The 25,187-nt window shown below is 50.5% G+C and overlaps 10 protein-coding genes and 1 non-coding gene across 11 annotated transcripts; 8 read left to right on the top strand and 3 right to left on the bottom strand.

Moving 5' to 3' along the window:
• Window positions 1-72: 72 nt before the first annotated feature.
• On the top strand, window positions 73-1,199 carry PV06_09185 (uncharacterized protein). The gene is made up of 2 exons (XM_016410608.1): window positions 73-638; window positions 736-1,199. Exons 1-2 carry the CDS (start codon window positions 167-169, stop codon window positions 945-947), a joined length of 684 nt encoding a protein of 227 aa, XP_016259630.1. The 5' UTR covers window positions 73-166; the 3' UTR covers window positions 948-1,199.
• Window positions 1,200-3,928: 2,729 nt separating this feature from the next.
• PV06_09184 (uncharacterized protein) lies at window positions 3,929-6,405 on the top strand (the record flags this gene model as incomplete). Its single annotated transcript, XM_016410607.1, has 3 exons — window positions 3,929-4,105; window positions 4,182-4,225; window positions 4,284-6,405. The coding sequence occupies 3 exons, from the start codon at window positions 3,929-3,931 to the stop codon at window positions 6,403-6,405; spliced, it is 2,343 nt and encodes a 780-aa protein (XP_016259629.1).
• A 398-nt stretch (window positions 6,406-6,803) lies between these two features.
• Window positions 6,804-8,199, top strand: PV06_09183 (uncharacterized protein; the record flags this gene model as incomplete). The annotated part of the gene is made up of 3 exons (XM_016410606.1): window positions 6,804-6,987; window positions 7,037-7,110; window positions 7,174-8,199. 3 exons carry the CDS (start codon window positions 6,804-6,806, stop codon window positions 8,197-8,199), a joined length of 1,284 nt encoding a protein of 427 aa, XP_016259628.1.
• A 1,065-nt stretch (window positions 8,200-9,264) lies between these two features.
• On the top strand, window positions 9,265-9,366 carry PV06_09182. Its single transcript has one exon. It is a non-coding gene; the product is annotated as a tRNA-Ser (tRNA).
• Window positions 9,367-10,559: 1,193 nt separating this feature from the next.
• PV06_09181 (cyanate hydratase) lies at window positions 10,560-11,948 on the bottom strand. Its single transcript, XM_016410605.1, has 3 exons — window positions 11,398-11,948; window positions 10,929-11,342; window positions 10,560-10,870 (listed from the first exon to the last, which is right to left on the bottom strand). The coding sequence occupies exons 1-3, from the start codon at window positions 11,539-11,541 to the stop codon at window positions 10,823-10,825; spliced, it is 606 nt and encodes a 201-aa protein (XP_016259627.1). The 5' UTR covers window positions 11,542-11,948; the 3' UTR covers window positions 10,560-10,822.
• Window positions 11,949-12,217: 269 nt separating this feature from the next.
• Window positions 12,218-16,422, top strand: PV06_09180 (uncharacterized protein). The gene is made up of 6 exons (XM_016410604.1): window positions 12,218-13,167; window positions 13,226-13,607; window positions 13,662-13,736; window positions 13,783-15,538; window positions 15,584-16,196; window positions 16,247-16,422. The coding sequence occupies exons 1-6, from the start codon at window positions 12,339-12,341 to the stop codon at window positions 16,306-16,308; spliced, it is 3,717 nt and encodes a 1,238-aa protein (XP_016259626.1). The 5' UTR covers window positions 12,218-12,338; the 3' UTR covers window positions 16,309-16,422.
• Window positions 16,423-16,608: 186 nt separating this feature from the next.
• PV06_09179 (uncharacterized protein) lies at window positions 16,609-18,351 on the top strand (the record flags this gene model as incomplete). The annotated part of the gene is made up of 4 exons (XM_016410603.1): window positions 16,609-17,041; window positions 17,093-17,118; window positions 17,166-17,204; window positions 17,257-18,351. The coding sequence occupies exons 1-4, from the start codon at window positions 16,873-16,875 to the stop codon at window positions 18,349-18,351; spliced, it is 1,329 nt and encodes a 442-aa protein (XP_016259625.1). The 5' UTR covers window positions 16,609-16,872.
• Window positions 18,352-19,097: 746 nt separating this feature from the next.
• PV06_09178 (uncharacterized protein) lies at window positions 19,098-20,759 on the bottom strand. The gene is made up of 2 exons (XM_016410602.1): window positions 20,743-20,759; window positions 19,098-20,676 (listed from the first exon to the last, which is right to left on the bottom strand). Exon 2 carries the CDS (start codon window positions 20,628-20,630, stop codon window positions 19,155-19,157), a length of 1,476 nt encoding a protein of 491 aa, XP_016259624.1. The 5' UTR covers window positions 20,631-20,676; window positions 20,743-20,759; the 3' UTR covers window positions 19,098-19,154.
• Window positions 20,760-21,178: 419 nt separating this feature from the next.
• Window positions 21,179-23,066, top strand: PV06_09177 (uncharacterized protein). The gene is made up of 2 exons (XM_016410601.1): window positions 21,179-21,415; window positions 21,471-23,066. The coding sequence occupies exons 1-2, from the start codon at window positions 21,292-21,294 to the stop codon at window positions 22,601-22,603; spliced, it is 1,257 nt and encodes a 418-aa protein (XP_016259623.1). The 5' UTR covers window positions 21,179-21,291; the 3' UTR covers window positions 22,604-23,066.
• Window positions 21,784-23,118, bottom strand: PV06_09176 (uncharacterized protein). Its single transcript, XM_016410600.1, has one exon. It carries the CDS (start codon window positions 23,037-23,039, stop codon window positions 22,635-22,637), a length of 405 nt encoding a protein of 134 aa, XP_016259622.1. The 5' UTR covers window positions 23,040-23,118; the 3' UTR covers window positions 21,784-22,634.
• A 449-nt stretch (window positions 23,119-23,567) lies between these two features.
• On the top strand, window positions 23,568-25,181 carry PV06_09175 (uncharacterized protein; the record flags this gene model as incomplete). The annotated part of the gene is made up of 3 exons (XM_016410599.1): window positions 23,568-24,281; window positions 24,328-24,608; window positions 24,659-25,181. 3 exons carry the CDS (start codon window positions 23,568-23,570, stop codon window positions 25,179-25,181), a joined length of 1,518 nt encoding a protein of 505 aa, XP_016259621.1.
• Between the last annotated feature and the right edge of the window lie 6 nt (window positions 25,182-25,187).

Genomic DNA, 25,187 nt, shown 5'->3' with positions numbered 1-25,187 from the left:
ATGCCAAGCCATCTCTCTCTCTCTTTCTCTCTAAAGGGGGGCTTCCTCCATGACTCCCTAAATGCCTCGTATAAGAAGGCAGGAGGGGGCCGATGTTTGTTCTTGTCTGGCATAGTTACGGCTTATCCTGAATACTTGGACATTCCCCAAACCCTCCTCGGACAACATGGCCGCTCAAATGCCCAACCCCCTCGAAGCCCCTTCGCAAGTGCTGGATCTCTTGGACCGTTTACATAAAGAATCCGAGTCGCAAGAAAGCGCGTTCGACATTACTAAATACAACCCCGATAGTCTCCACGACGCGGCCAAGGACAAGTTCATCGCTCTGGATCAAGACAAATGCCAATTCGTCTACCAGATGTGCAGGGCCATCAATGCGAAGAACGTCGTCGAGGCCGGTACCAGTTTCGGCGTGAGCACCATATACTTGGGTTTAGCAGTAACCAGAAACATCGAAGCCACGGGGGGCGCTGGCACCGTCATCGGTACAGAACACGAGCCCGAAAAGGCACAAACAGCTCGAGGATATTGGGCAGAGGCCGGAGAAGCGGTTTCGAGACACATCGACTTGAGGGTCGGGGACCTTCGTGAGACGTTGAAGACCAATTTACCCATGATCGATTTACTTCTCATTGATAGTAAGTTCTTTGACCGACGAATATGACGTTCACAATGACCACAGGCGATCTCTTTTATTTCCCTGTTTTTAACTGACACAAATTGTGTGTAAAACAGTTTGGGCACCAATGACCCTTCCCGCCCTAAAGATCGTCATGCCAAAACTACGATACGGGGCCGTCGTCATTGTCGACAACACCATCGGCTCCGCCGTCAGATACAAGGAATTACTCGACTTTATGAGAGCCCCGAATAGTGGATTCACCAATCTGACGCTGCCATACACCAAAGGACTCGAAATGAGTCTGTATATGCCCTCTCGGATGTAGGATTGGGTCGAGTTGTCCGGTGGCCACATTTTCTGTACTGATTCGAATTGACCATGATGAGCACAGTGGATTTGCTAGTCCAAAGCATTCCAGGACGAGATGGCGGAAGGGCTTGCTATGTTTGAAGCTCGTATGACCACAGTGCGGAAGCTGCTGCCGTCAAGGGAGAAATCCAAGATGGCGAAAAGTGGATAGAAAAGAAGAGTGAGACACAAAATAAAACGACCAGACTTTAGAGCAGAACAATCGAAACATTTTCTTTTGTTGGTCTAACAAGCCGTGTTTACTCAGTGTATCATTATCCGTTGCATTGTCGATGTAAATTTGCGCTTCGAAAAACCAAGCACGGATTTAAGCGCGCGAGACCAAGATATGACATTGTTTGCATACGGGCCCAAGTCTCGAGATGGATTGTATTGACCACTTTCGGCTGAAGGTTGAATTCTGTGCCACTGTCATCTCCACCACGATCATTCGTCCCCGACATCGATATGAAGAGGGCTCCGAGAGGCAGTATAGGAGCTTATATTTTCCACCTCCGATGCTTCTCGCTCACCGACGACGACGATGGCAACAGCAGCTCGAATCTAACCCAAGCGACACATGCACTCGTTGCAAGCAGCAAGGAGCTAACCAAAATCGTCATTCCCGTATAATCATCCGACCTTTTCGCACCGTCGGACCCCCGCACCAAAACTCCAGCAACAGGGGTCCCCACGAGAGCGGCCATACCCTGTGCCATGTACAGGACGCCGGTGGTGTACGGCAGCTGTTTCACCCCGAAAAGCTCCACCAAGATCGCCGGGAACAAACTCACATAGGCACTCGCAAAGATGCTATACAAGACCGTGAAGGCGATGTAGAGGTGTCTCCCGGGTGCTTCGTGAGCAGTACCGAGTACCGCGCTGGGCAACCAGAGCCCGATGGCGGCAACGGCGCTCAAGAAGGTCGAGAGAAAGAAAGTGTTGACTCGGCCCATCTTGTCCGCGACGAAACCTATGGAAATCTTGCCGATGGCGTTGCATGCGTTGCTCACGGCCACGAAATTCGCCCCCTGTTTCTCGGTGTACCCAAGTGACTGTGCATACGACACGAGGAAAAATACCGGGGTGTAGTATGCTGCGCTCTGGAAGGCGGCCCCCAGGCCGTGTGCGATGAATTTGCGTTGCTTGACCATCTGCCACGCAGGGAGAGGGATTCGAAAGAGTCCTCCCGCGGGAGAGATTGCCGCACTCTCTGCGTGCAAGCGACTCCTCATCGTCGGTTCCCAGTCGAGCGCGAAGCCGGCGGCTCCAATCAAAGCCGCCGCCAGAGCACCGGTCAGCCTGAGAGTGTCGCGGAAGCCCATGGTGTCAATACATGCGGTGACGACGGGCGCCCAGACAAGGCCGCCAATGCCCGTGCCGGCAGAAGCTATGCCCATGGCGAGCCCGGTACGGCCTCGAAACCATGTAGGGGTCACCGTCATGGACGGCACGAAGGACAGGCTCGTCCCGATACCCAGCAGCAGACCCTGGGCAAGCTGAAAGTGCCAGAGCGCCGTGCCGAAACTGGCGAGGACGTTGGCCAAGCCGAACAGTAAGGCACCGGCCCAGACAACTCTTGGTGTGTCAAAGTACTTGGCCCAAGCGACCGCAAAAGGCGCAGCCATGGTCATGACAGAAGCAGAAAGGCTGCCGATGAGATCAATTTCAGATGAAGAAGCATGAGTGAAAGGGCCAGAATACTGCGTCGCCATCGATTCGTAGAGAGCTTGATATATTCCAAAGGTGAACAGGAGGCCACACGCCGTGAAGTTTACTGTAAACGCCGCAAGTACAGTCACCAGCTGACGACTGGATATAAGTCAGTATCACTGATACCCTTTGCGTGACATGAGAGAGAGGACAAGGTCGCATGTTGGTAGCATAGATGTTGGGTCATGGCAGAACTATCCAATGAAGTGCACATACCATCTCGAAACCCTTGGCTCAGCGTAGCTCTCTGTTGTGCAAGGATCTTCATTTGGAACGTCAGAGTCCACTAGGCCTGCGGTAGTCGTAGATTGATGTTCATTCGGGTGCGTCCCAGGTCCGTAGGGCGCGGTCTCGTCGAGATGAACAGACATTTTGCCCTGTGATATATGAATCCCTGGCGTGGTAATGAAAAGCAAGGAACAGTCCCACGCGGTGCCGGAGTACAGGGAAGTGTAGCCTGTGCTTGAGGGGAATGTGCGAATCGAGAATCCCGAAGGTTCATATGCTCAGACTTTTATATGCTCGAAGTCCTCGAACTCGTACACTGGGTGGCCAACGACGTGCTTTATCCACAATGATCTGTGTTGACCTCGAATGAGACATATAACCGACTTGTACGGCGACTGGCCCCTCTCTCTTTTCCACAAGCCAAAGCATTCTGTAGTCTGGTCGCTGTTGCATCTGGAAAGTGGAACCAGAAAGAAAAGGTCACAGTTGGGGATCGTGCTGTATCAGGTAATTCTCCAGGATGTTCATTGAGTAAGCAAAAGATGAAATGCAGTCCCTCGCACGTGCTGGACACGGAAATGTTTGGTGCCTTGCATATTGCACATTTACATAGCATGCGAGTTCAATATTCGTTGCTCTTTCAGACCTAGATTCCTCGCACAACAGCGGAGTTTAACCTGGAATCGTCGATATTCTACGAGCAATCAACGAATCGACAAGGTACGAGGACGGGCATGTAATTGGCATACCGAGATCGCTTAAGCAGGGCCCACGACCACTACGAGGCTTTTGCTTGTTCACACGAGGAGACATCATGTAAAAAGGAGGGTAAAAGCCGATCGACCCTGGCAGCATTGCGTTGAAAGTGTAGATAGTTACACTGTAAAGGCAGCAAGAAGCTGAAAAGCGGCGACACATTTGATACGGAAACGTCGATTGCTCCCCATGCGTTTCTTCATGACTCCGTGTTTGTTGGTTAAGGACTTTCTATCAACTCATCATATTACAAGAGATACAATGTCACGGGGCTTAGAGTCGCAGCATTTGCCAATCGTCCGGCCTATGATCATACTCAAGGGTACCGACAAGCGATGGGAGAGCAACCCTCATCAAAGCGGCGCAACAACTTCGTCTGCCAATTCTGTGCCAGGCGCTTCGTTCGCCATGAACATCTCCAGCGACATGAACGACTTCGTAAGCATCATGAGTTGACCATGCCTCCTCTGTCTCTTACTTACACCTCGGCCTCACTTGCTTAGATACCAACGAGAAGCCGTTCATCTGCACACAATGCTCTTCGTCCTACACGAGAAGGTTGAATACTAGAAGACTCCCCTAGGACGATTTCCTGATCGTGCTGACTCGAGTGCAGGGATCTACTCGCCCGACATGTCAATTCGGCACATCAACAGCACAATGAATCACTCTCCTCAATGCCAATGATCCATCTTGATGCCTCCTCGTTCGAGAAGAGCAATCGAAGCCCGATTTTGCTGGCCTCGCCTGGAACGGCTGAAGCGACTTTCGACGGAGGGCTACCATTTACGACAACATCATCCTTACACCAGGACGAACCGACCGTTTATTCAACCCAATTGAACTTTGATGAGGACAATACGCTGTCGAACAACATCTCCGAAGCGACAAATTACTTTCCTCCAGTCAGTTACGACATGGGATTCGTTTCCAGTCTGGACTTCAATCAATTCTTGATGCTCTCGCCCCTTCCCTCTTTAGCAGCTAATTCACCTTCCCACGACAGTCCCGAGAAACAACTCAACGCATTGACCCCGAACAGTTGTGCTCCACAAAGCACGAATCACTCGACAAGTTCGTGGGTCCCTCTCTCGGCCGTGCCCGATATGTCGGCCTCAACATCAGAACAGCGCAAGCTTGATTGGGCTATCATTGATGATGACTGGGATCATTTCGTTACGACCATTACACAACTTTGTCCTGAATATGCAGTGTCTCGACTGCCCTCTCGTCAAAGTATATCACGATACATCGCGGCGTATTTCCGGGGGTTTCACGAGCACCTGCCATTTCTACATGCTCCGACAATCAATTTACACGACACAAGGCCACATCTGGTCGTTGCCATCGCCATGATCGGCGCCCAATATTGCCTAGACGTCAAAAGTATGGTTTCGCTTTTTAGCCTTGCGAAGTTGATGGTCCAGAAAGGGATTGACATTCGAAGACAGGCATTTGCAAGCAATGAAAGAGCACCACCGGAATCAGGAAGAACTAATGCAGATGGAACGAGCGATTCGAACGACGAAGCAATCCAGTCCTGCCAAACACTGCTTTTGCTGATGATTGCGGCAACTTGGGGCGCTCCCAAGACCACTTTGAAGGAGGATATGAATCTACAAAGCATCCTTGCAGCCTATATCCGTGAGGAAGGGCTTCTGCGAATCGACGATACCGTCAAACACAACTCGTGGCACGACTGGATTCGAGCAGAAGGGGTAAAACGAACAGTTTTGATCACATTCTGTTTCTTCAACTTTCACACCATCCTTTATAATGTTCCTCCACCTATACTGAATGCCGAGATTCACATGGTGTTACCTTGCTGTGAGGAAGAATGGAGGTGTAGTACTGCTACATCATGGGCAGAGGAGCACGCAAAGGGAAAGAACACCCACCCGGAATTCGGCGTTGCATACAAGAGCCTCTTCCACCCTGCAGCATATGAAGGTCTCAAGACTTGCTCATCATTGGGCGTCTACATTTTGATAACGGCAATCGTACAGCACATCTATGTTATCCGACAGCTCAGTAAGCATACCCTCTTCGACCACACCACGACAATCCCCTCGGAAATTGATACGCTACATCAAGCACTGCGTCGGTGGCAGGAGATTTGGGAGATGGACCCGCATAGATCACTTGGCCCAAACAATCCAAACGGTCCATTACCGTTCAACTCAACCGCCTTGCTTCGAATGGCATATGTCCGTTTAGGCATGGACATTGGCTCCTCATTTACCATGAGCTCTCGTAACCCACAGCAGATCGCTTTCGAAATGCTGCACAGTCCACCCGTTCCTCGCAACCGCCACAGCACGAGGGCGGCACTACATGCTGCTCACACCTTGAACACACCCGTCAAGATTGGGTTGAAGCTTGTAGCCAAAACTCAAGCGTTGACCTGGTCTCTTCAGCATTCCTTGTCATATCTTGAGTCAGCTTTTCTGCTTAGTAAATGGTTGGACAACATCATGCGTTCGCTTGAAAATCCACCGCTAGACGAGGCTGAACAGCAGGTTCTGTCATATGTGCAAGGCATTTTTCATGAAGCCGTTGACAATGACGACGAAGAGACGACTCCATGTATAAACCCTCAAATGAGTATCAGCCTGATTCGAATCTGGGCACAACTAATCCTCGAAGAAGGCATCTGGCCAATAGTAAACATGGTTGGAAAAACTTTGGCCTTGTACGCTGATCTTCTAGCAACCAACAATGGAAAGGATGTTGCCTGATCGAAGCATTGAAGAAGGATACGTAATAATTCTATTCCCAGGGACCACTTCCGAGGAGCCCGACCTCGCCGATCCAAACAAGCTTCTTTCCTTCTAGCCGATTCGCGGCTGTATGCGCTGGAAAGGGTTGGCATTTTGGAGAAGATCTGCCTCATCTCCAGGTTTTGGGATCCACATGTCTCTATGGAGAGATGCCTATTCTAGGAACTCGGTTATATGATGATGATTACTTACTGATAGAGTCATATATCGGCCACTTCTCCGCAGTCGACCACCTGACAGGCACGGCCGTCACTTACTACATAAGAGGCGTGTGCATCCTTGGATGCTACAGGGAGGTATGAAATATGTTGCTGACGAGACATCAGGAGGTTGCTTGTACGACAATGGTCTAAGTTATGCGTCTTTCACTCGGCTTTCCTGACTACTTCCGCCGTCGTAGAGGCTACGATGGCCAATTGCCCCATGGTCCGACCTTCATTATGCAGGCGGGTGTCGCCGGAGTTGCTAAGCTGACAATGGACGGAGCTGATCGAAAAATATCCCCTGATCCCCCTTGGACACTGGAAGTAAGGCTCAGTGGTCAGTCCCGCCGGCATTGAGAGTACTGTGTGCTGACTAGAATGAGCAGGCATTCTGAAATGCGAACTGGACATGAACCCTGACAGTGGATTGTCAGAGTATCGAGCCACCAAGACAACAGAGGTATAGACTCGATCCTTCTAAATTACCAAGAGAAACCTTGCAGCTAACCATATCTTCCTGTAGTTGGTGTCTATGATGCATTTCACGGCGACTGACAATCTTTTCGATCAGATGATGGAGTCAGGAGCCGCAAGTGTGCCATTCTTCTTCGACCTCAGTCCTTACCTTCAAGATGGCGGGATAGACGAGCCACCAAAATACAACTCAACCCTCTCTAGCCATTTCACCCCACTTCCTCCGTCCATCCTTCCGTCGTCACTGGGTTCCCGTCATAGAGGCAGGACAGGCAACCTGTGCGAAGGATTCGCGCTAGCTCACGTCTACTACACAATCACCGCCACGCTGATGACCGACACGCACACCGTGTGTCGGCGCAGCCAGAGAATCAATCTGATTCCGTTGCTACTGGAATGCCCTCCCACATGCCTTGCAGATTTCGAGGGGGAGTACCAGCCATGTCAGCGACGGACTTTGAAAGAGTCGATTTTTTGGAACAGGGGTGATATCCAGATCACGATCCGGGAGCCAGACCAGTTGACCCTCACGCCTGATATCAATGGGTCTTTTGCGAGACTTCCTGTTCAACTACAGCTGGACTTGCCTAGCTCGTACAAGATTCCAGCAAACGGTGCGCTATGCGTCGAGACTGACGTGACATGGCAGCTCCGAGCGATATCCTTCGTCTCGATCAAGGCTCAAACGCACGTCCCGACCATTAAAGGGGCTCTTGCAAGCCCAACCATTGCCCCAGTGGGCACATCGACTGCGACAAGAACTTCATCTGTAACCTGGGGGGACTGGACGATAATAGATGGACACTACTCGGCAAAAACCCGTCTGGAGAGTCATCAAGAGTTGCTCTTGAGCTTTGCATCCTCGGATATCAAGACGCCGACCTTTTGGTCTCCATATCTCAGTGTGAGGTTTACTCTTCGGGTACAGTTTCAAGTCAAAGCACCTGGGATTGCGACAATCGAGTTGGAAGTACCAATCCAAGTGGGTGTGGACCAAGAATCTTTGGAAAGCCACAGACTCGAAATCGACCAAGGTTTGAGAGAAAAAGGTGGTTACATATTGGGGCGTACTTGATGGGCATCGATGTCGGATTGAGACTTTGATCAACTGACACCATTCCGGAGACTGGAGAAAGCCTCCCACATCCCAACCATTCAACAATGTTGAGATCCGCTGACCTTGCCTTGTACGGAGGACGAGAACTCGTTTTATCCGAAGTCTAGTACTAAATGTCAAAAATTGTCTCGGAATAAGGCGTACTAGGGAGACAATAGTAGGGACCAAATCATGCAAAATCATGTTGTGAGGGTGAGTGAGAGCGTGGAGGGTAGCAAGAAGGCGAGAAGAACGTGAGTCACGAGCGAATGGTCTTGAATAGCGGCACCTCTTCGGTGAGCATTCCGTGAGCTTGGGGGCCAATTGAACGACTGCTTTTTCATGCTACATAAGCGATGTTCACATCGTTATCGCTGAGCCTGGACGGCTCATATAAACGTGGCGTACACGGAAAATCACCTCGTCTTTTCGACATTCACCCTGTATGGTTTCCCAGTCCAAGTAGCATAGCTGGGAACAAAAAGGAAGAGAGTCGTAAGGGAGAAACAGGGCGACCTCTAGTCGAGAGAGAAAGAATGCATGGGACCAACCCCCTACCAACAAACGCATCTCGTCCCTGTCACTATAGGGAGGAGCAGATACAATGACACTAGACTGAACGGATAGTATTGTTTCTGTTCCTTACATATCTAGGTAGGAAGTAGTCTTCGATATACTATCTACAGTAGAGAAGCTTCCACGGTAAGAACTATTGTATCTGTTTGGCGTAAAAGTATCTATCAGTTGGGAAATAGGCGAGGCGAGCATGACCGTAATGTCTTGCGGTTGAAAACACTAGCCATCGCATACATTCTCTCCCACCAAGGCACCTTTACCTGACACCGTAAGTGGCTCCGACGACAAGAAAGTAATCGGGAGTGACTCGTAGGTGCTGACTACCTAGGTAAATAAAAAAGGACGGTCATCGCCCTGGGTGAGATGAAACCTAGAAATGCTCAAGTGCGGGGACATTTGAAAAGTTTGATAAGTCTTGACCACCAATTTTGGGTAGTAAATTGCCCGGGAAATTGGGCCGTTATCGTCGACACGATGGCCGAGTGGTTAAGGCGACAGACTCGAATTGTTTCATCTCTTTCTTGCTATCTGTTGGGTTCGCCCGCACAGGTTCAAATCCTGTTCGTGTCGAATTTTTTTGTGGTTTTTTTGATGTTGCAAATGCTGGTATGACCTCGAACACACACGACAGACGAAAAATAAGGACAAAAAAAGAAAAATAAAGAGGGCTGCGTGTGAGGTGAAGTTGCGGAGCGGGAAAGCAGAAGGCAAGGGGAGAACTAAATCCCCAACGCACGCGAGGGCGGTTTAGCGGACTAATCACAAGCCGATGTCACAATCGAAAGGTTTTGGTGGAAATGAACAAGTGAAATATTCAATTTTTTCAACTATCTAGTCGATGAGACCCAATGCGTCCATTGAAGCCTCGGAGCAAACAGCCAAAGGAAAAATAATCCTCTGACGCCGACCAGGTCAGGGAAGACATTGGGCAGATAAGATGTCAACGACACTCCCGGAAGGATGTTGTCACGACCATCCGGGGGCGTTGGCTCTGCTCTTTTTTCTTTCTACATGTCCAATTTGTGTAATAAATGGGTTGAAACAAGTCTACATAGGCAGGAATCGACTATTGTATGACCAAAGGTAGGTACGCAACCAAGGTTCCCGCGATACCAGACATTGCCGTTGAACTGAAAGGGGTATGTTGTACGGTGCCGTGTTGTGTTTTGCAGTGTATGAAGGATCAAACAAGTTGAGTGAGGACATGATGAAAGATCGGAGGACCATCTTGTTGTTATGCGTATGCAGGATTATGTCTGGTGAGCATCAGATTGAATCAGCTGAGAAGCTCTTGACCACGGGCGTGTCCTGCACTCCCACGGTGATCTATCGCTTTTGCTCGAGTCTTGGACGACGTTGTGCAGACTGCCTGGATCCTGCACCGACATAATCTATCGACGCATGACGGTGCAAAGATAGGGCATGGCATCCTTGCCCCGAGTACCCTTTTGAATGGTGCAAAAGTGACCATGGCCGAACTGAGTGTCCTTGGCAGCTCCTCGAGTTTGCTTGGTGGAGGGAGGCATTGTTGATAGACTTGTCTAAAAGTTGGGTTGGAAAATGAGTGTGGTAGAGTTGGACTTTTCTCGAAACGAATGTGGTTTGTTGATCTCGGGAGGTATTTCGGAGCAGCAGCATTCAGTGTCTTATATGCCTACCCTCTTTAACGAACACCATCGCACATTGTCACATTGCCCCACGAGAAAGAGAGAGAGAGAGAGCCGGGCCAAAAAAAACAAAGGAAGGGGTTGATTGCGACAAGACTGAATGGAAGGGTTGAGGAGCTTAATATTGTTCTTGCTTGATATTGTTCTTTCCCCACACAAAGCAAATATCCTGGAACAGAGCACACATACACAACCCAGAGGCTGGAATATGACACACACCGGACGCTTTCGACTATTTCGAGGTCAAAGACATTCTCCGAACCAATATTGCAATCATGGAAAGGAACAACAATGGAAATGCTTCCGGAAGTAATGCTCGTGTCGTTTGGTCGTGGCCGGAAATTCCATTTCATCATATCTCAAAAGCGAGTAAATGGCAGCCACTTGCCCCGGAGGTGGATATTGACCTGCATAGTTGTTAGCCAGCCTGCAAGACCAAAAAAAGTACGGGTTTGCCTTCAGTACCCATGTGTTGCCGTCCTTGTCAACCTCCTTTTCAACGTGAGTCGAGAACGAGATGGCGCTCATGATCCCATCTCCAAACTTTTCATTCAAAACAGCTTTGTATGCGTAACCATAATTTTGCACAATCTCATACAGACGGTAAATTAGAGGCTCTCTCGGGGGCATCTCGACGCTCTTTCCCCGGTCGGGGAAGCCCGTCATTTGCGCCTCCAGGGTCGCATGGTCGAGCCCAAAGTATTCCGATAGTTTCTTTACGTCTTCCGGAGAGGCCTTGGCCTGTCCGTAGAACAAAGCAGCCACTGCGACCTCGTCACGACCCAGCTCTTTCCCGATAGCCTCAAATGTAACCTTCTTCTTTGCCTTGGCCTCGAACAGGGTTTCGGAGGACGATCGAAGGTTGGGGTGTTGCCGCACCTGACAAAGAGCATGTTAATTGTTGTTTGTTTCCTTTGTATTAGGGACGACTCACGTCGAGAGTTGCAAGGGACATGTTGGACTCCTTTCTGGAGACTTGCAGCGGAGTGAGACGAGTATATCGAAGTGCGGTCTGCGACCTTGAACCTAGAGCTGAGGTGGTAGTAAGCCGCTGTAAAGAACGTACGTAGGAAGCCATGTCTTGGATTAGAATATCACGGCAATATATATAGCCAGAAACCAAGTCAGGACCGTGGAGAAGTGCACCGGTTCAATACCGAGTGTCTTTGGTGGAGGGGAAACGGAACTGTGATTGTCTGGCCCCGCATGATGGGCATCGAGAGAGCTTCGGCATTGGGGAGCTGTTTGTTGTCATCCGTCATCATGGTGTCTAATGGGATCTTTGAAAGATAAGATGCGAGTTTTCGTACGAAGAGATACGGGCAGTGAGAAACCTGAAAGATTTCCATTCGGGCAATACTCAGACCTTCCAACTCATGTGGAATAAAACTTTGAGGTCGTGTTATACCAGACAAAGAGATCCCGCCAATGTGGACGCAACTTCTAGGTACATGTACCTGAAGTTCCTTAAGGCCAGGATTCGTGTCATGCAGTTTACCTTGTAAACTTGGCCAGACTCCGACTCCGGTAGTGCGAGTACGCGTAAGTACGTACCTTGTGTACTGTCGAGTACTTGAAGCGGGGGGCAATCATCTTATGAGCAATCGAATCCATGTACAGTGAGAGTCTCAGTGAATTAAAGCAGCATCATCAGCAACATGCATAACGCATCCAGCTCAACCAAGGGGCTGAGTCGCCTTGGCGGGGCTTCGTTCGCTCTTGTTCAGCTGAAACATTAGCAAGTTATTCTAGACTTCGTAGGCAACAACCTCGACGTGTATTCGTCTATCGTGGTCTTACTTTTCTCTATGTTTTGATTACGACTCAGATCATACTTGTTGGACAGCCCCAGCATCGCAGAAGATCCCAATCAAGATGTCGTACCAACCACCGCCGGAGGACGACGGGCTAGCTTATGGACATGACTACTCTCAATCCCGGGGAAGTGGTCAGAGCGGCACGGATCGATCATTGATTGGGGACACCTTCAAGAAGTTCAAGACCGGCTATGACAAGTACAAAACCTCATCATCGTCAGGGCCAAACTACGGGTATTCATCCTCAGGTTCCAACCAAGCCTATTATGGTCAACAGGGCCAGAATGCAACCACAGGGCAGCCACAGTCATCATACTATGGCCAGCAGGGCCAGAATCAAACCCCACAACAATCGTACTATAGTCCACCAGGATCATCTGCTGGTCAACCGGCCTATCCAGGGGGGCCTCCTTCGCAACAGCCTGGGGGGAAACCAGACATGGCTTCGAAGCTGTTTGGGGCTCTGCAGAATACGGTTCAGAATATAGGCTCTGATGTTCAACACTTGATCGACCCCAGTCACAAACCGCCTACCCAGTATGGCAATCAACCTTCAGGACAAATCGGCTCGACTTACGCCAATATGCCGGCCGGTCCAGGCCAGCCTGCGGTCAAGAATCGATTTGATGCATTCGCTTCCGAGAAGCCCGGCAACGACGTGAAATGGTATGTTGATGGCTGCGGATACTTCTGGGCAGTAAGCCAAGCTCTTGAGAGGGCGAAGCATTCCATATGGATTCTCGATTGGTGGCTGTCTCCTGAGCTATACCTCCGTCGACCTCCATCTCAGAACGAGCAATGGCGACTCGATCGAATTCTCCAACGAGCTGCACAGCGTGGTGTCAAGGTCCACATCATTGTTTACAAGGAAGTCACACAAGCATTGAGTATGTCTAGGAGCGTGACAACTGTGGTTGCTTATGTGTATACTGACTCTGAAATCAGCGCTGTCATCCGCCCACACCAAACACGAATTGGAAAAGTTGTCACCCAATATCTCCGTCTTCCGACACCCTGACCACCTCCCCGATGCTCAGACTACCCAGTCGTCCTTGATCTCATCACTTCAGGGTCTCAAGCTCGATGCTGCGGGTGCTTCCAGACTTGGTGCAGATGCGTTGAAAGGTATCTATGGAATTACTGACGACGTCATCCTCTACTGGGCGCACCACGAGAAACTCTGCCTTATCGATCGTGACATTGCATTCATGGGTGGTCTCGATCTTTGTTTCGGCAGGTGGGATACGAATCAACATGCTATTGCCGATGTCCACCCTTTGAACGTGAATGACACCGTCTTCCCTGGACAAGATTACAACAATGCCCGGTGAGTACAGTCCGGCTGTGTAATGTATCTGTCGACGAAGCTAACCCGTAACAGAGTGATGGACTTCAGCGATGTTGCAAATCCGTTCCAGAATAAGCTTGATCGGACGACAAGTTCTAGAATGGGCTGGTAAGTATGACCTGTAACTGGCTTGTACGGCGATTGACCATGCCAGGTCCGACATTGCAATCTGCCTCCAGGGGTCCTGTGTCGCTGACCTCTGCCATCATTTCATTGATCGCTGGAACTTCATCTACGATGAGAAGTACAATGTTCGGCAAGACCAGCGCTACTACCGGATCGCCGACGATTATCCCCATACTTCTTCAGGACCAGGGCAAAGACCACAATCGCAGCAATCGCAGCATGCGCAGACACAACCCCAACAGTCCCAACAACAGACTTCGAGTTATCTTCAGCCACCAGGACCAGGCGGTTCATTTCCTCCTCCTCCAGGCAGTCAACCCTACAGCCCACCTGCGTGGCATAGCACCAGCAGACCGCATACACCTGGTGGAGATTCATATCAGCCTCAACCGAGCACCAGCCCTGGAGTTAGCCCGTCCTTGCAGCCAGCGGCGACATATACTTCAAGCACGCCTTCTACTTATGGTCAGCCTGCACCCACGGGTGGTCAACCGCAGTATCAGACCTCGCCGCCTCCTCCAGCCGGAAACTACGGCCAACAACCGAACCTCTACTCACAGCAGAATTTCCCTCCCCCACCACCAGGGCCACCGCCACAATCTACTTCCGGAGTGACGCCATCTTATGCAGAATACCAGCCGCTTCAAAGCCATGACTCGCAGCAAGGGTACGCGCCGTACAACCAGGGTCCTACCGAGTTATCTTCTCAGCAAAACCCAGGGCAACCGTATCAGCATCAAACATATCAACAACCTGGGTCCGAGCAAAGCCGCGGCGTTGATGACTACGAGTCTGAGCAGAGTCGAGGGTATGGCAATTTTGGTTATGCCAATGAAAACGAATCTCCCTACCAAGGAGAACGAGGTTTGCGAGACCGAATGAATCAATACAAGGACCAGGGTAGGAAATTCGGCCAGGAGTTGACGTCTGTTGGCAACAGAGTGTCAAGCGAATTCGGCGGACGATTTGGCAAATACATGGGAGGCTTTGAGCAAGGTGGGCGTCCTTACAATGCACCTCGCGGTCCCATGACATGCCAAGTGCTTCGCAGCTGTACTACATGGAGTAACGGAACGCCCTTGGAACATTCGATTCAGAATGCGTACATTGATGTCATTCGAAACAGCCAGCATTTTGTTTACATCGAAAATCAGTTCTTCATCACCGCGACTGGAGATAAACAGCATCCTGTCAAGAATTTGATTGGACAAGCTCTTGTTGAGCGGATATTGCGCGCGGCTCAGAATGGTGAGAAATACAAGGTCATTGTCGTGATTCCAGCAGTGCCAGCGTTCGCTGGTGACCTGCGCGACGACGCCTCCTTAGGCACTCGTGCGATAATGGAGTTCCAGTACAATAGCATCAACCGGGGTGGTGAGTCGATCATGGAAAAGATTGCACAGGCTGGGTTCAATCCAATGGATTATATTCGCTTTTACAATCTGCGAAACTATGATCGAATCAATTGTAACAATGCTATGCGCCAGGCTGAGCAAGCAAGCGGAGTCAGTTATGAAGAAGCACGGAAGCAACATGGTGATATCGTTGGAGCTGGATACGGATCACAGGGCTACGGTACTGGTGCAACCCAACCCTCCCAGGCGCCTCAATATCAACGTTACCAAATGGCAGCACAAGGGATCCAATCTCCGGACGGTCGTTGGGACACAGTGTCTCAATGTTATATGCTTGGAGGTCAAGATATCCGCTCCGTTCCGTGGGATGGGCCACCTGAAGAGGAACTTGATGCCTTCGTGAGCGAAGAGCTGTATATTCACTCAAAGGTAAGGTTGATTTGCGATTCCTGAATTACTCTAATGCGTCTACAGTGTCTGATCGCAGATGATCGTATCGTCATTTGTGGTTCCGCAAACTTGAACGACCGGAGTCAGCTCGGCTCTCACGATAGCGAGATTGCACTTCTGATCAATGATCCTACTCCTCTCCAGACCTATATGGCAGGTCGACCATACACAGCCAGTCGCTTCGCTGCTTCCTTGAGACGACAGCTATTCCGCAAACATCTTGGTCTAGTCCGCCCGCAAGACCTCCACAGACCTGACCCTAACTTCGATCCGGTTGGAGTACCAAACATGTACGACTGGGATAGCCCCGAGGACAACATCGTCTCTGATCCTCTGAGCGATACCTTTCAGAGTCTATGGAACACTCGGGCCCGCACAAATACCGATGTGTTCCGTAAAGCCTTCCGAGCAGTCCCTGATGATTATGTTACTTCTTGGGCAGAATATAAGGAATTCTATGAGTACTATTTTCACACTGCCGATCAAAAAGACGACGACAAGGCGAGCCGAGTGCCGCCACGAGTTCAGTATGGACATGTTGTTCGAGGAGACTTTCCAGGCGGAGTTGGCGAACTGAAGGAGTTGTTGAGCCAGGTCAAAGGCACATTGGTAGAAATGCCATTGTGCTTCTTGCAGAGTAAGTCCAAAGTATTTATCGTCGCGGATATATTCTAACGCAAGTTGCAGATGAGGATATAGCCAAAGAGGGTCTCAGTCTAAACGCCCTAACAGAGCCGCTTTACACTTGAGATAGTCTGATACTGATCGTGTACGTTCAACATCGGTATGGACGTAGGAGGAAAATAACGACTGTATGATCCATGAATACAAAACCAAGTAGAAAATCAAAATCGCTCGGTGGCTTATTGCTGTGGTCTCGCCTAAGTCTCATACTCTCATTCAAACGGCACATTAAAATAACGCTATGCCTCACCGTATATATAATACGGTCAATCATTTTTAGCCCCTGTCTTACTTGAATGCCATACTTAGGCCTCCAAACTATTGTTCACATATTCATATCATTTCAACTTCACCGCGCCTACAATTGAATATTCTTTTCTCAGATTCCTGTTGTCGTGGTCCTGGCTGATTTGCCGCACAATGAATGTGGCTCAGTGGATGACCTGAACCATCAGAAGTCATTAACTTTGTTCTCATTTCTGCAGGTCCTCATCCAGTTCTTTGTGCTTGCTTGATTACCTTCCTCCTCCCCGCCTTGACAAACTCGCATTTCCTTTCTATCTCTGCGTTTCAACACTTCTTCTCTCTTTGACCTCCTCTAGTGGTTGACTTCTCTCACATCAGCCAAGATGAAGATCAAGTGTACCTACGAGGACTGCTTCAGACATTTCGAGTCTCAGTCATCAATGATCACGCACAAGATCAAAGACATCAAACACTGTTATTGTAAACTTTGCGATCTCGACTTTCCAGATGACATGCATCTTTTCATCCATCAACTTGGAACTCCTGCCCACAGTAAGGCGCTTCGATGTCTGGATTAAACGGTTCGTGCTAACTTGGCTATAGTCTGTTGTCCCGTCTGTGCTCTGGAGGTAATGCTGTCTTCAATGTCGAGGCGACACCTGGCTGACGAATACAGTTCAAAAGTATCGCAGGCAGAGATCGACATGTCGAACAGGTAAGTCTGAGACGCTTCCAGTCCACAATCCTTCAAAGCTGAAGAGTTTCAGACACACCGTACGAGTCAGAATATCTCCTGTGCCGGCTGCCAAACCCGGTTTTACTCTGCACAGTCACTGATGCAACACATCGAAAACGACGAATGCGATGTCATCCGATTGAGGGATTTTCAGATGCAACGAGCCGAGAAACAATTGCAAAAGGATACGTGGATGAAAGAAACCGAACCTTACGACTTCACTAGTCCAGTGCAAAGCCGACTCGCGGACGCTGCCAGCTTGATGGATGATGAGGCTGCTGGAGACGCTGATGGTGGGGTCTCTCTGGTCCAGCCCCGTGATGGTCGCCGCATCTCGGCATTGCCAGAACAGCATTTCCCACCGTCAGGTACGGACCCGACCAGAGGCCAAGGTACCACTGCAAAATCTCAACTCACCACGAGCAACCTGTTGAAAAACAACGACCCGACCAAGGACATGGCAGGGCTGACAATATCACATCATCATCAGCTTCGCCCGCAAGCACCAGCATGGGACTCCTATGCAGCGGCGGCGGCGGTACCGGAACCGACCCCTGGCGAGAACGCAGCCAACATCCGCGACTGGCTCGGTTCCGTCAACAGCAAGACGAACCCACCGTCCGACAATCACAGCGAGGTCGCTTCGATCTACGACCGTAAGTCACCGGAATCGGTGGTGTCGGAAAACTACATCCCTCCAAGCCTGCGGGCCGGTTCGATCCCAGCCGGGGGCATAAGGAGAGTTATAACGATGCCAGCCCACAGCATCATCACCAGCACGGGCGGCATCGAGTTCGAAAAGTACTGGGATTCGTTGCGCCAGGAGTACGTCTGTCCGGGGGAGAAGTGTCTCCGCGCCTTCAAAGGTCAGCTGGATTTCAAAAATCACCTCCTCTCCGCGGCACACGTCGGCGGCCAGGTGACCTGTCCGAGCTGTCTGAAGAAGTTTGCGACCACGACGGCTTGGGTGGCCCATTGCGAAAGTGCGAGCAAGAGGTGTGACATACGCAAAAGTGCCGATTTCAACAACGTGATGCGAGAAATCACCGGTGGTATCTTGGGCACCAGTGGCTTTTTGGGCGACGGTTCCGTCAGGTACGTTGCACCTCGGATTGAGGAATGGTGAACAACGGACACACAAGAAACGAATGAGCACAAGAATGCGGTGGAGGGGGATACTTTTCTTGTGATTGCGGATATGGAGGATTTACCTTGCACACTACACACACACACACACACACACACACACACACACACACACACACACACACACACACACACACACACACTCGCTCTCTCTCTCTCTTTCTGATGAAGGGCAATGGACCCACACACACACTCAGACGCCCGAGAAGGGGTTAACCACTCTCTCGATTCTCGACTCTCGACTCTCTACTCTCGACTCTCTACTCTCTACTCTCTACTCTGAACCACACAGAGGCACTACTCGGTCTCCCCCTCTCTACATTTTACGACTTTATGAGATCAACCATGCATGACGATTCACGACACTTGACGAGCTTTTTCACCTTTTCCCCTTACTTTTAACTCGACTCTAAAAGTCACCTTTCCCTAAATCGATGAACCCACTGGTACACGAGTCTTATTCCCTTCTCCTTTTTTTCCCTTCACTCTTGAGCGATAGCGATGCGGGTAGCGGGAGAATGCGGGATGACATTACATGATGGATCACCATCCGGTGAACCGATACATGATTTCCTAGGGAACAAGCATACTGGGTAGCTTTGAATATGACTTGCTCCAAAAAAATACGAGAGCGAATTCCACATTTACATTTTTGTTTTTTCCTCTGTGCGCGCGCACACACACACACAGACACGCTGTGAAAGGGTGAATGGCGGTTGTAGATTTTGTAACAAGTGAAGAAAGCACAGTTGCACTCTCCGTGAGGCAATGAATACCTGGAAACTAGAGCTTACTAACGAACCCATCCCGATCGACTCGACAGAGGTACTCTTTCGAGATTTCCTTGACGCTCGTCACCCCCGCGAGGCCCATGCACAGCCTGAACTCGTCCATGAGGAGGCGGAGGCACAACTCGACCCCGTCCCGGCCCTTGTACGCCAGGCCCCAGAGGACGGGCCGGCCGACCCAGCAAAAGTCCGCCCCCAAGGCCAGGGCCTTGAAGACGTCGGAGCCGTGCCGGATGCCCCCGTCGACGTGGACGGGGACCTCGCGGTTGACGGCGGCGACCACCTCGGGCAGGGCGTCGAGAGTGGCCAGGGCGCCGTTGAGCTGGCGGCCTCCGTGGTTGGACACGACGATCCCGTCGACGCCGTGGTGGACGGCCAAGGTGGCGTCCTCGGCCGTCGCCACCCCCTTGACCCAGACCGGCATCTCGGGCCCCGCGCGGGACTTGAGCCAGGGGATCGACTCCTCCCAGGACAACGTCGGGTTGGCCGCGTGGGTGTGGAACGTGATCGGGCCCGTGGGAGGGTGTCGTTTGTGTCCGTCGTGGTAACCCGCCACGCTCTGTTTGGGTTTTGTTTTCGTTTTCGTTTTCGTTTTCGGTTTCGGGTTGGGGTTCGAGTTACGTTTCGACGATGTGTTGGCACGCCGTTTGTGTGGGTTTTGTCGAGGGGTGCTACGTAAGGGCTTGTCGGCGGTGGTGGTTGTTGTACCGTTGTTGGGTGAGTCAGTATTGTCTGTCGACAAGGATGATGATGAAGAACTTGCATTTGTCGTGGTCGTCTGTGTCGAAGCTGTTGAACCAGACGCACCGTCATTGTCGTCCTCACCCTCATCCTCGCCTTGATCGACAAAGTTTGCAATGGACAAGTGGGCAGGGAGTTTGAATTGGTTGCGGATTTCGAGGTTGCGCCGACCGAGCATGGGCGTGTCGACGGTGAGCAGGACGGCCTTGTAACCTGCCTTTTTTGCGCGGTCGATGAGCTTGGTCGAGTGTGCACGATCTTCAAAGAGGTAAAGCTGGAGAACGTTGGGGTTGGCCTCGCTCGCCTCGGCCACGTCTTCGAGGGTGCTCGTGCTGAACGACGACAGGCCCATCACTATACCTTTGGACTTGCAGGCGCGTGCCGTGGCGAGTTCGCCGTCCGAGTGCGCCAGTTTCTGCATTGCCGTCGGGGCGACGCCAAAGGGACTACTATTCTTGTGGCCAAAGACGTCCACCGTGGTGTCGATTTGGGATATGTCGCGTAGTACTCGCGGCCGGATCCGGTATTTTGAGTAGGCGGAAATGTTCTCGCTGAGGGTGGTGCCGGCGTCGGCGCCTTCGTTGTAGTAGTCGCGCGTCTGCTTGTCCATGCGTTCGTTGGCAAGGGCCTCGAGTTCAGCGATTGTGAGACAGTTCAAGTCGTGAGGAGTTGCTTGATTCGCGGGCGGAGAACCCGAAGCAGTCGGTTCGGCTTTGGTTTTTGAAGCCATGATGATCGACAGGATGGATAATGGTCCCGTTGTATACTTGCTGCAGCTGTTTCAATATAAGTCCTTAGCTACCTAGAGTAGTCAACTAGGGAGGCTAGAGAGGGTTTCCCACTATGCCCGAGATCATCACAATAACCAGCAAGAAACCACGAGGAAACTTGACGGGAAAAGAATGAGTAAGAAAAGGAAACTCGCCCTGCAATGTGTATGAATATACTTATGCTAGCTTCGCACAAGAGGAAAGGGTGTATGAGTGGTAGATCTCCTCACATCCATGACGCTGCGGAATTCGAGATACACTTCGCCTACCTGCCTAGAACCTGTCGAAGAGCTGGGGGCATTTTCATGGACTTGCGCCGAGGGCGATGGACGATGACGATGACGTCGCGATAGAAATGATGGACACGATTGATGGTTTTGTCGTTAGAATCGATGAGGGGACGCAGATCATCAGCCTCTGCATTGAGTTGGAGAACATTTCTGACCACTGGGCGACTTGTAAACACCGTGTTTTGGGTGAATCGATCTAAATCGAATTCATTGCGAGTACACATTCCAGAAAGCGAGAGTCAAGAGACAGTCTCAAGGTTGTCGAAAGCGGCACTGAGCTGATGGTCTTCGTATCGTCTCTTCTCTCTTTCTTCTACCTTGAAACTGCGCAATGGATGCCACCATCTCAACCCTTCGAGATCTCCTAACAAACTCCAGACACACGAAATGGATCGCACCATTAATATTACTTGGGGAGACAGCATTATGCGGACTGATCATTTGGAAGATCCCATGTACGTTTCTTTCCGACTTGGTGTGAGCACTCACCACTGACAAAAGTCTTTGTAGACACCGAGATCGACTTTACAACCTACATGGCCCAAGTCCGCATGTACCTAGATGGTGAACGGAACTACAACAAAATCACCGGACCTACCGGGCCTCTCGTCTACCCAGCCCTCCATGTATACATCTATACGGCCCTTTACTACCTCACAGATGAAGGAACCAACATCCTCCGGGCTCAGATCATCTTTGCTGGCCTCTACCTGATCACTCTGGCCGTGGTGATGGCGTGTTACACACGAATAGGAGCGCCCCCGTGGCTACTGGTGCCGCTGGCACTGAGCAAGAGAATGCATTCTATATTTTTACTGAGGCTGTTCAACGACTGTTGGGCAACGCTCGCACTCTGGATAGCAATCTATCTGCTACAGAGAAGAAAGTGGACAACAGGAGCCATGATCTGGGCACTGGGTTTGGGTGTCAAGATGACCCATTTATTGGCTGCTCCTGCCATGGGAGTCATTCTGCTACAGGCTGAAGGTACAAAGAGGGCGGTTGTGAATGGCCTCTTCGTCTTGCTAGTCCATCTGAACCTGGCCATACCCTTCCTGACAGCAGGGTATGGTCTTCAGTATCTTGCACAAGCTTTCGACTTTGGTCGACAATTCCTCTTCAAGTGGACAGTCAATTGGAGGTTTGTGGGCGAGGAGACTTTTTTGTCTCGACAGTTCACCGTCAGTCTCTTACTTGTTCACATATCCCTGCTCTTCCTGTTCTTCCAAACCAAATGGGTCAAACCAAGTGCTTCGAACCTAGTCGACTTTGTCAAGAAGTACGCTTTGTCCGTTGGAGAGCTTGATCCGGTCCAAGTGTCGAGGAAAATCACCCCAACCTTTGTCATGGATGCTGTTCTCGCAAGCATTGCCATGGGTCTGTTGTGTGCTCGAAGCTTACACTATCAATTCTTTGCGTATCTCGGATGGGCAACCCCGTATCTTTTGTGGAGGGCCGGAGGAGGACCTGTATGGATATTGATCAACTGGGCGATTCAGGAGTATTCGTGGCTCGTCTATCCTAGCACCGACCTGAGCTCGGTGACTGTGGTGTTTGTGCTGGCAATCCAGGTCATGTGCCTTCTTATTGCGCCTCCAGTCGATCACATTTCTCCGTCAAGACCGTCCAATAGGATCAAGTAGGTAGGTACAGAAGAACAGACATCAATGTCCATCAGTTATCATCCTCTTCGCTGTCTGACGGAGGCATTTTTCCGACCAGCGATTCCTCCTCGTCACTGTCTACGGGTCGTGGCTTTTGAGCAAACTGCGCAGGCCAATATGACTGTTTCCGCCATGTCTTCTCATCTCCAACAATGTTCACGATCTCGCCTTGAATTTTGTTCTCCCGATCGGTTGTGGAAGTATCGATGAGGACATATCCGCCTCTTTTGACAAAGATTGTACCGCGGAATTTGGCCTCGAGTTCGACCAGGAGTTCGGATCCGTCTGGTGTCTTGACCGAATAGAGATCTTTGCCTTGAGCCTTGATGACACGTGCGAGCGTCTGGCGGGGAGACAGAGAGTCAGGCGGTGTCAAAGTTTCTTCGGCAGTATTGCGAATCTTCCGGCGAGACATGGTGCGATCTATGAGATGCCATATGAGGATGGGATTCTGCGTATCGCGATCACATCGTAAATTTTGGCGCAGGCACAATGTTCAGCCAAAATGGGAAGGCTGGCCGGGTGCTCAATAAGGAAGTCCAGCCGAGTGACTGTGATAGACACCGCCATCATGGACATTTTTCCATCACCATCACCATGTCTCCCACCGATCACTTTTGCTACGCCATAGCCAATCTGATGCAACCATGTGCTTTTGTGCTTACGATGAGCATGTATATGATATAATTCTCCGCCCTTTGGACGCTGCAATGACCCTGTTCTGGCCAGATGCAGATTGAACACATGCTTGATCCCCACCATGACCAAGTGCTTTCTAATAAAAAACGCTCCCTCCGTCTGCTGTCATGTCCAATCTTCCTTTCTCATAATCTCCCTTGGTTTGGCAATGACTATACCTATGACAACAGCCAACTTGCTTATGCTCTGTCAGTATCAGCACTCTCCTGTTTTTCCCTCGTGCCCATAACTCTCTGCTTCCAAAATGGCCGCAGCGACTATTCCCTTTGGCGCTTTCATTAGCCATGAGAGTGATTCCTCAGCCTCTATTCGAGGGCCTGACCCAGTCTTCCATCGAGACAACATCACAAAATCCTCGCCTACAGATGATGACCTATCTAGGCTGCAATGGGGGCAACGTCTGAACGGGCCAGAGAAGAACAGACCTGGCACGGTCTCTCCCATTGAGCAATCGATCCCGCCCACGCCTGGAGACTTGGAACAAAGCCGACCAGCGACACCAGCAGGAGCCCAAGCAGTTGGTGCAATAGTTCAATCATTCTCGAACCCTCCCAGAAATCGCTGGAGAGTTGCATCAGCGACCGTCTTCTTTTTGATGATGGGGATGAATGATGCAGCGACAGGTGCTTTGATCCCTTACCTCGAAGTCGAATACAATATTGGCTATGCTATTGTCTCTCTGATTTTCGTTACAAATGCATTTGGCTGGCTCGTTATGGCTCCAGTGTCTCAAATGATCGAGGCCCGAGCTGGTCGATCTCGTTCTTACATCATCGCTGCAAGTCTTATGAGTATAGGTTACACCGCCCTGGTGTGTGCACCACCATTCCCTGTTGTGGTTATGAGTTTCTTCCTCCTCGGCCTCGGCATGGCCTTGTTCTTGGGAATGACCAATGCTTTCATCGTTAATCTGGTGAATGGCACCGTTCTTCTGGGTCTGTGCCACGGCATATACGGCGTAAGTACACTTCTTAAAATCGTTGGATGACACTGACGGTACTCAGCTTGGTGGTGTTGTTTCACCTATCATAGCAACTGCAATCGTCTCCAAAGGCATTCGCTGGTCGTATTACTACTTCATCAACCTTGGTATATCCATCTTTTCGATCTTCTTCATGGCATGGTCCTTTAAAGGATTCGAAAATGATGCTTCTCAGCAGCTGCTCACCAATCTCGAACTCACCGCTTCGCGACAAGCATCTGCAGCAGGAGAGCCGACAAAGTTACAGCTTCTCAAACGAGCATTGAAGAATCGGACCACCCTCCTTGGTGCTGCATTCATATTGTGAGTCCGTTTCTTCCGAGGTGGTCAGCCCATGCTAATTGACGTTGCAGTTTCTACCAAGGCGCAGAAGTTGCGATCTCCGGTTGGGTCATTTCGTATCTGATCCATTATCGAAAGGGAGACCCAGCTCACGTAGGAAACGTCACGTCCGGTTTCTGGGGTGGTATTACCGTGGGAAGATTTGTCCTCACTCATTTCTGTCACAAGATGGGAGAGAAGCTGGCAGTAGTGCTACTCATTGTTGGAGCTGGCACTTTTCAACTTCTTGTTTGGCTCGTTCCCAACATCATTGGTAATGCAGTTGCGGAGGCCCTAGTCGGTCTATTCCTCGGACCTATATATCCGTGTGCAACCGGTGTCTTCTCGAAGCTCTTACCTCGGAGCATGCAGATTGTCAGTCTCAGCGTGACCACTTCTATGGGATCCTCAGGAGGTGCACTTGTGCCTCTCATCACTGGTCTCATGGCACAAAGTCTGAGCACAGTCGTACTGCACCCAATTGTTCTCATTTCATTTGCGGCGATGATTGGTACCTGGATATCACTTCCCCGGATCGGAAAGAGAACAGAATGATCATGG

Source organism: Exophiala oligosperma, assembly GCF_000835515.1.
Source record: "Exophiala oligosperma strain CBS 72588 unplaced genomic scaffold supercont1.9, whole genome shotgun sequence".
NCBI lineage: Eukaryota > Fungi > Ascomycota > Eurotiomycetes > Chaetothyriales > Herpotrichiellaceae > Exophiala > Exophiala oligosperma.
This window is presented reverse-complemented; position numbering and strand designations above follow the sequence as displayed.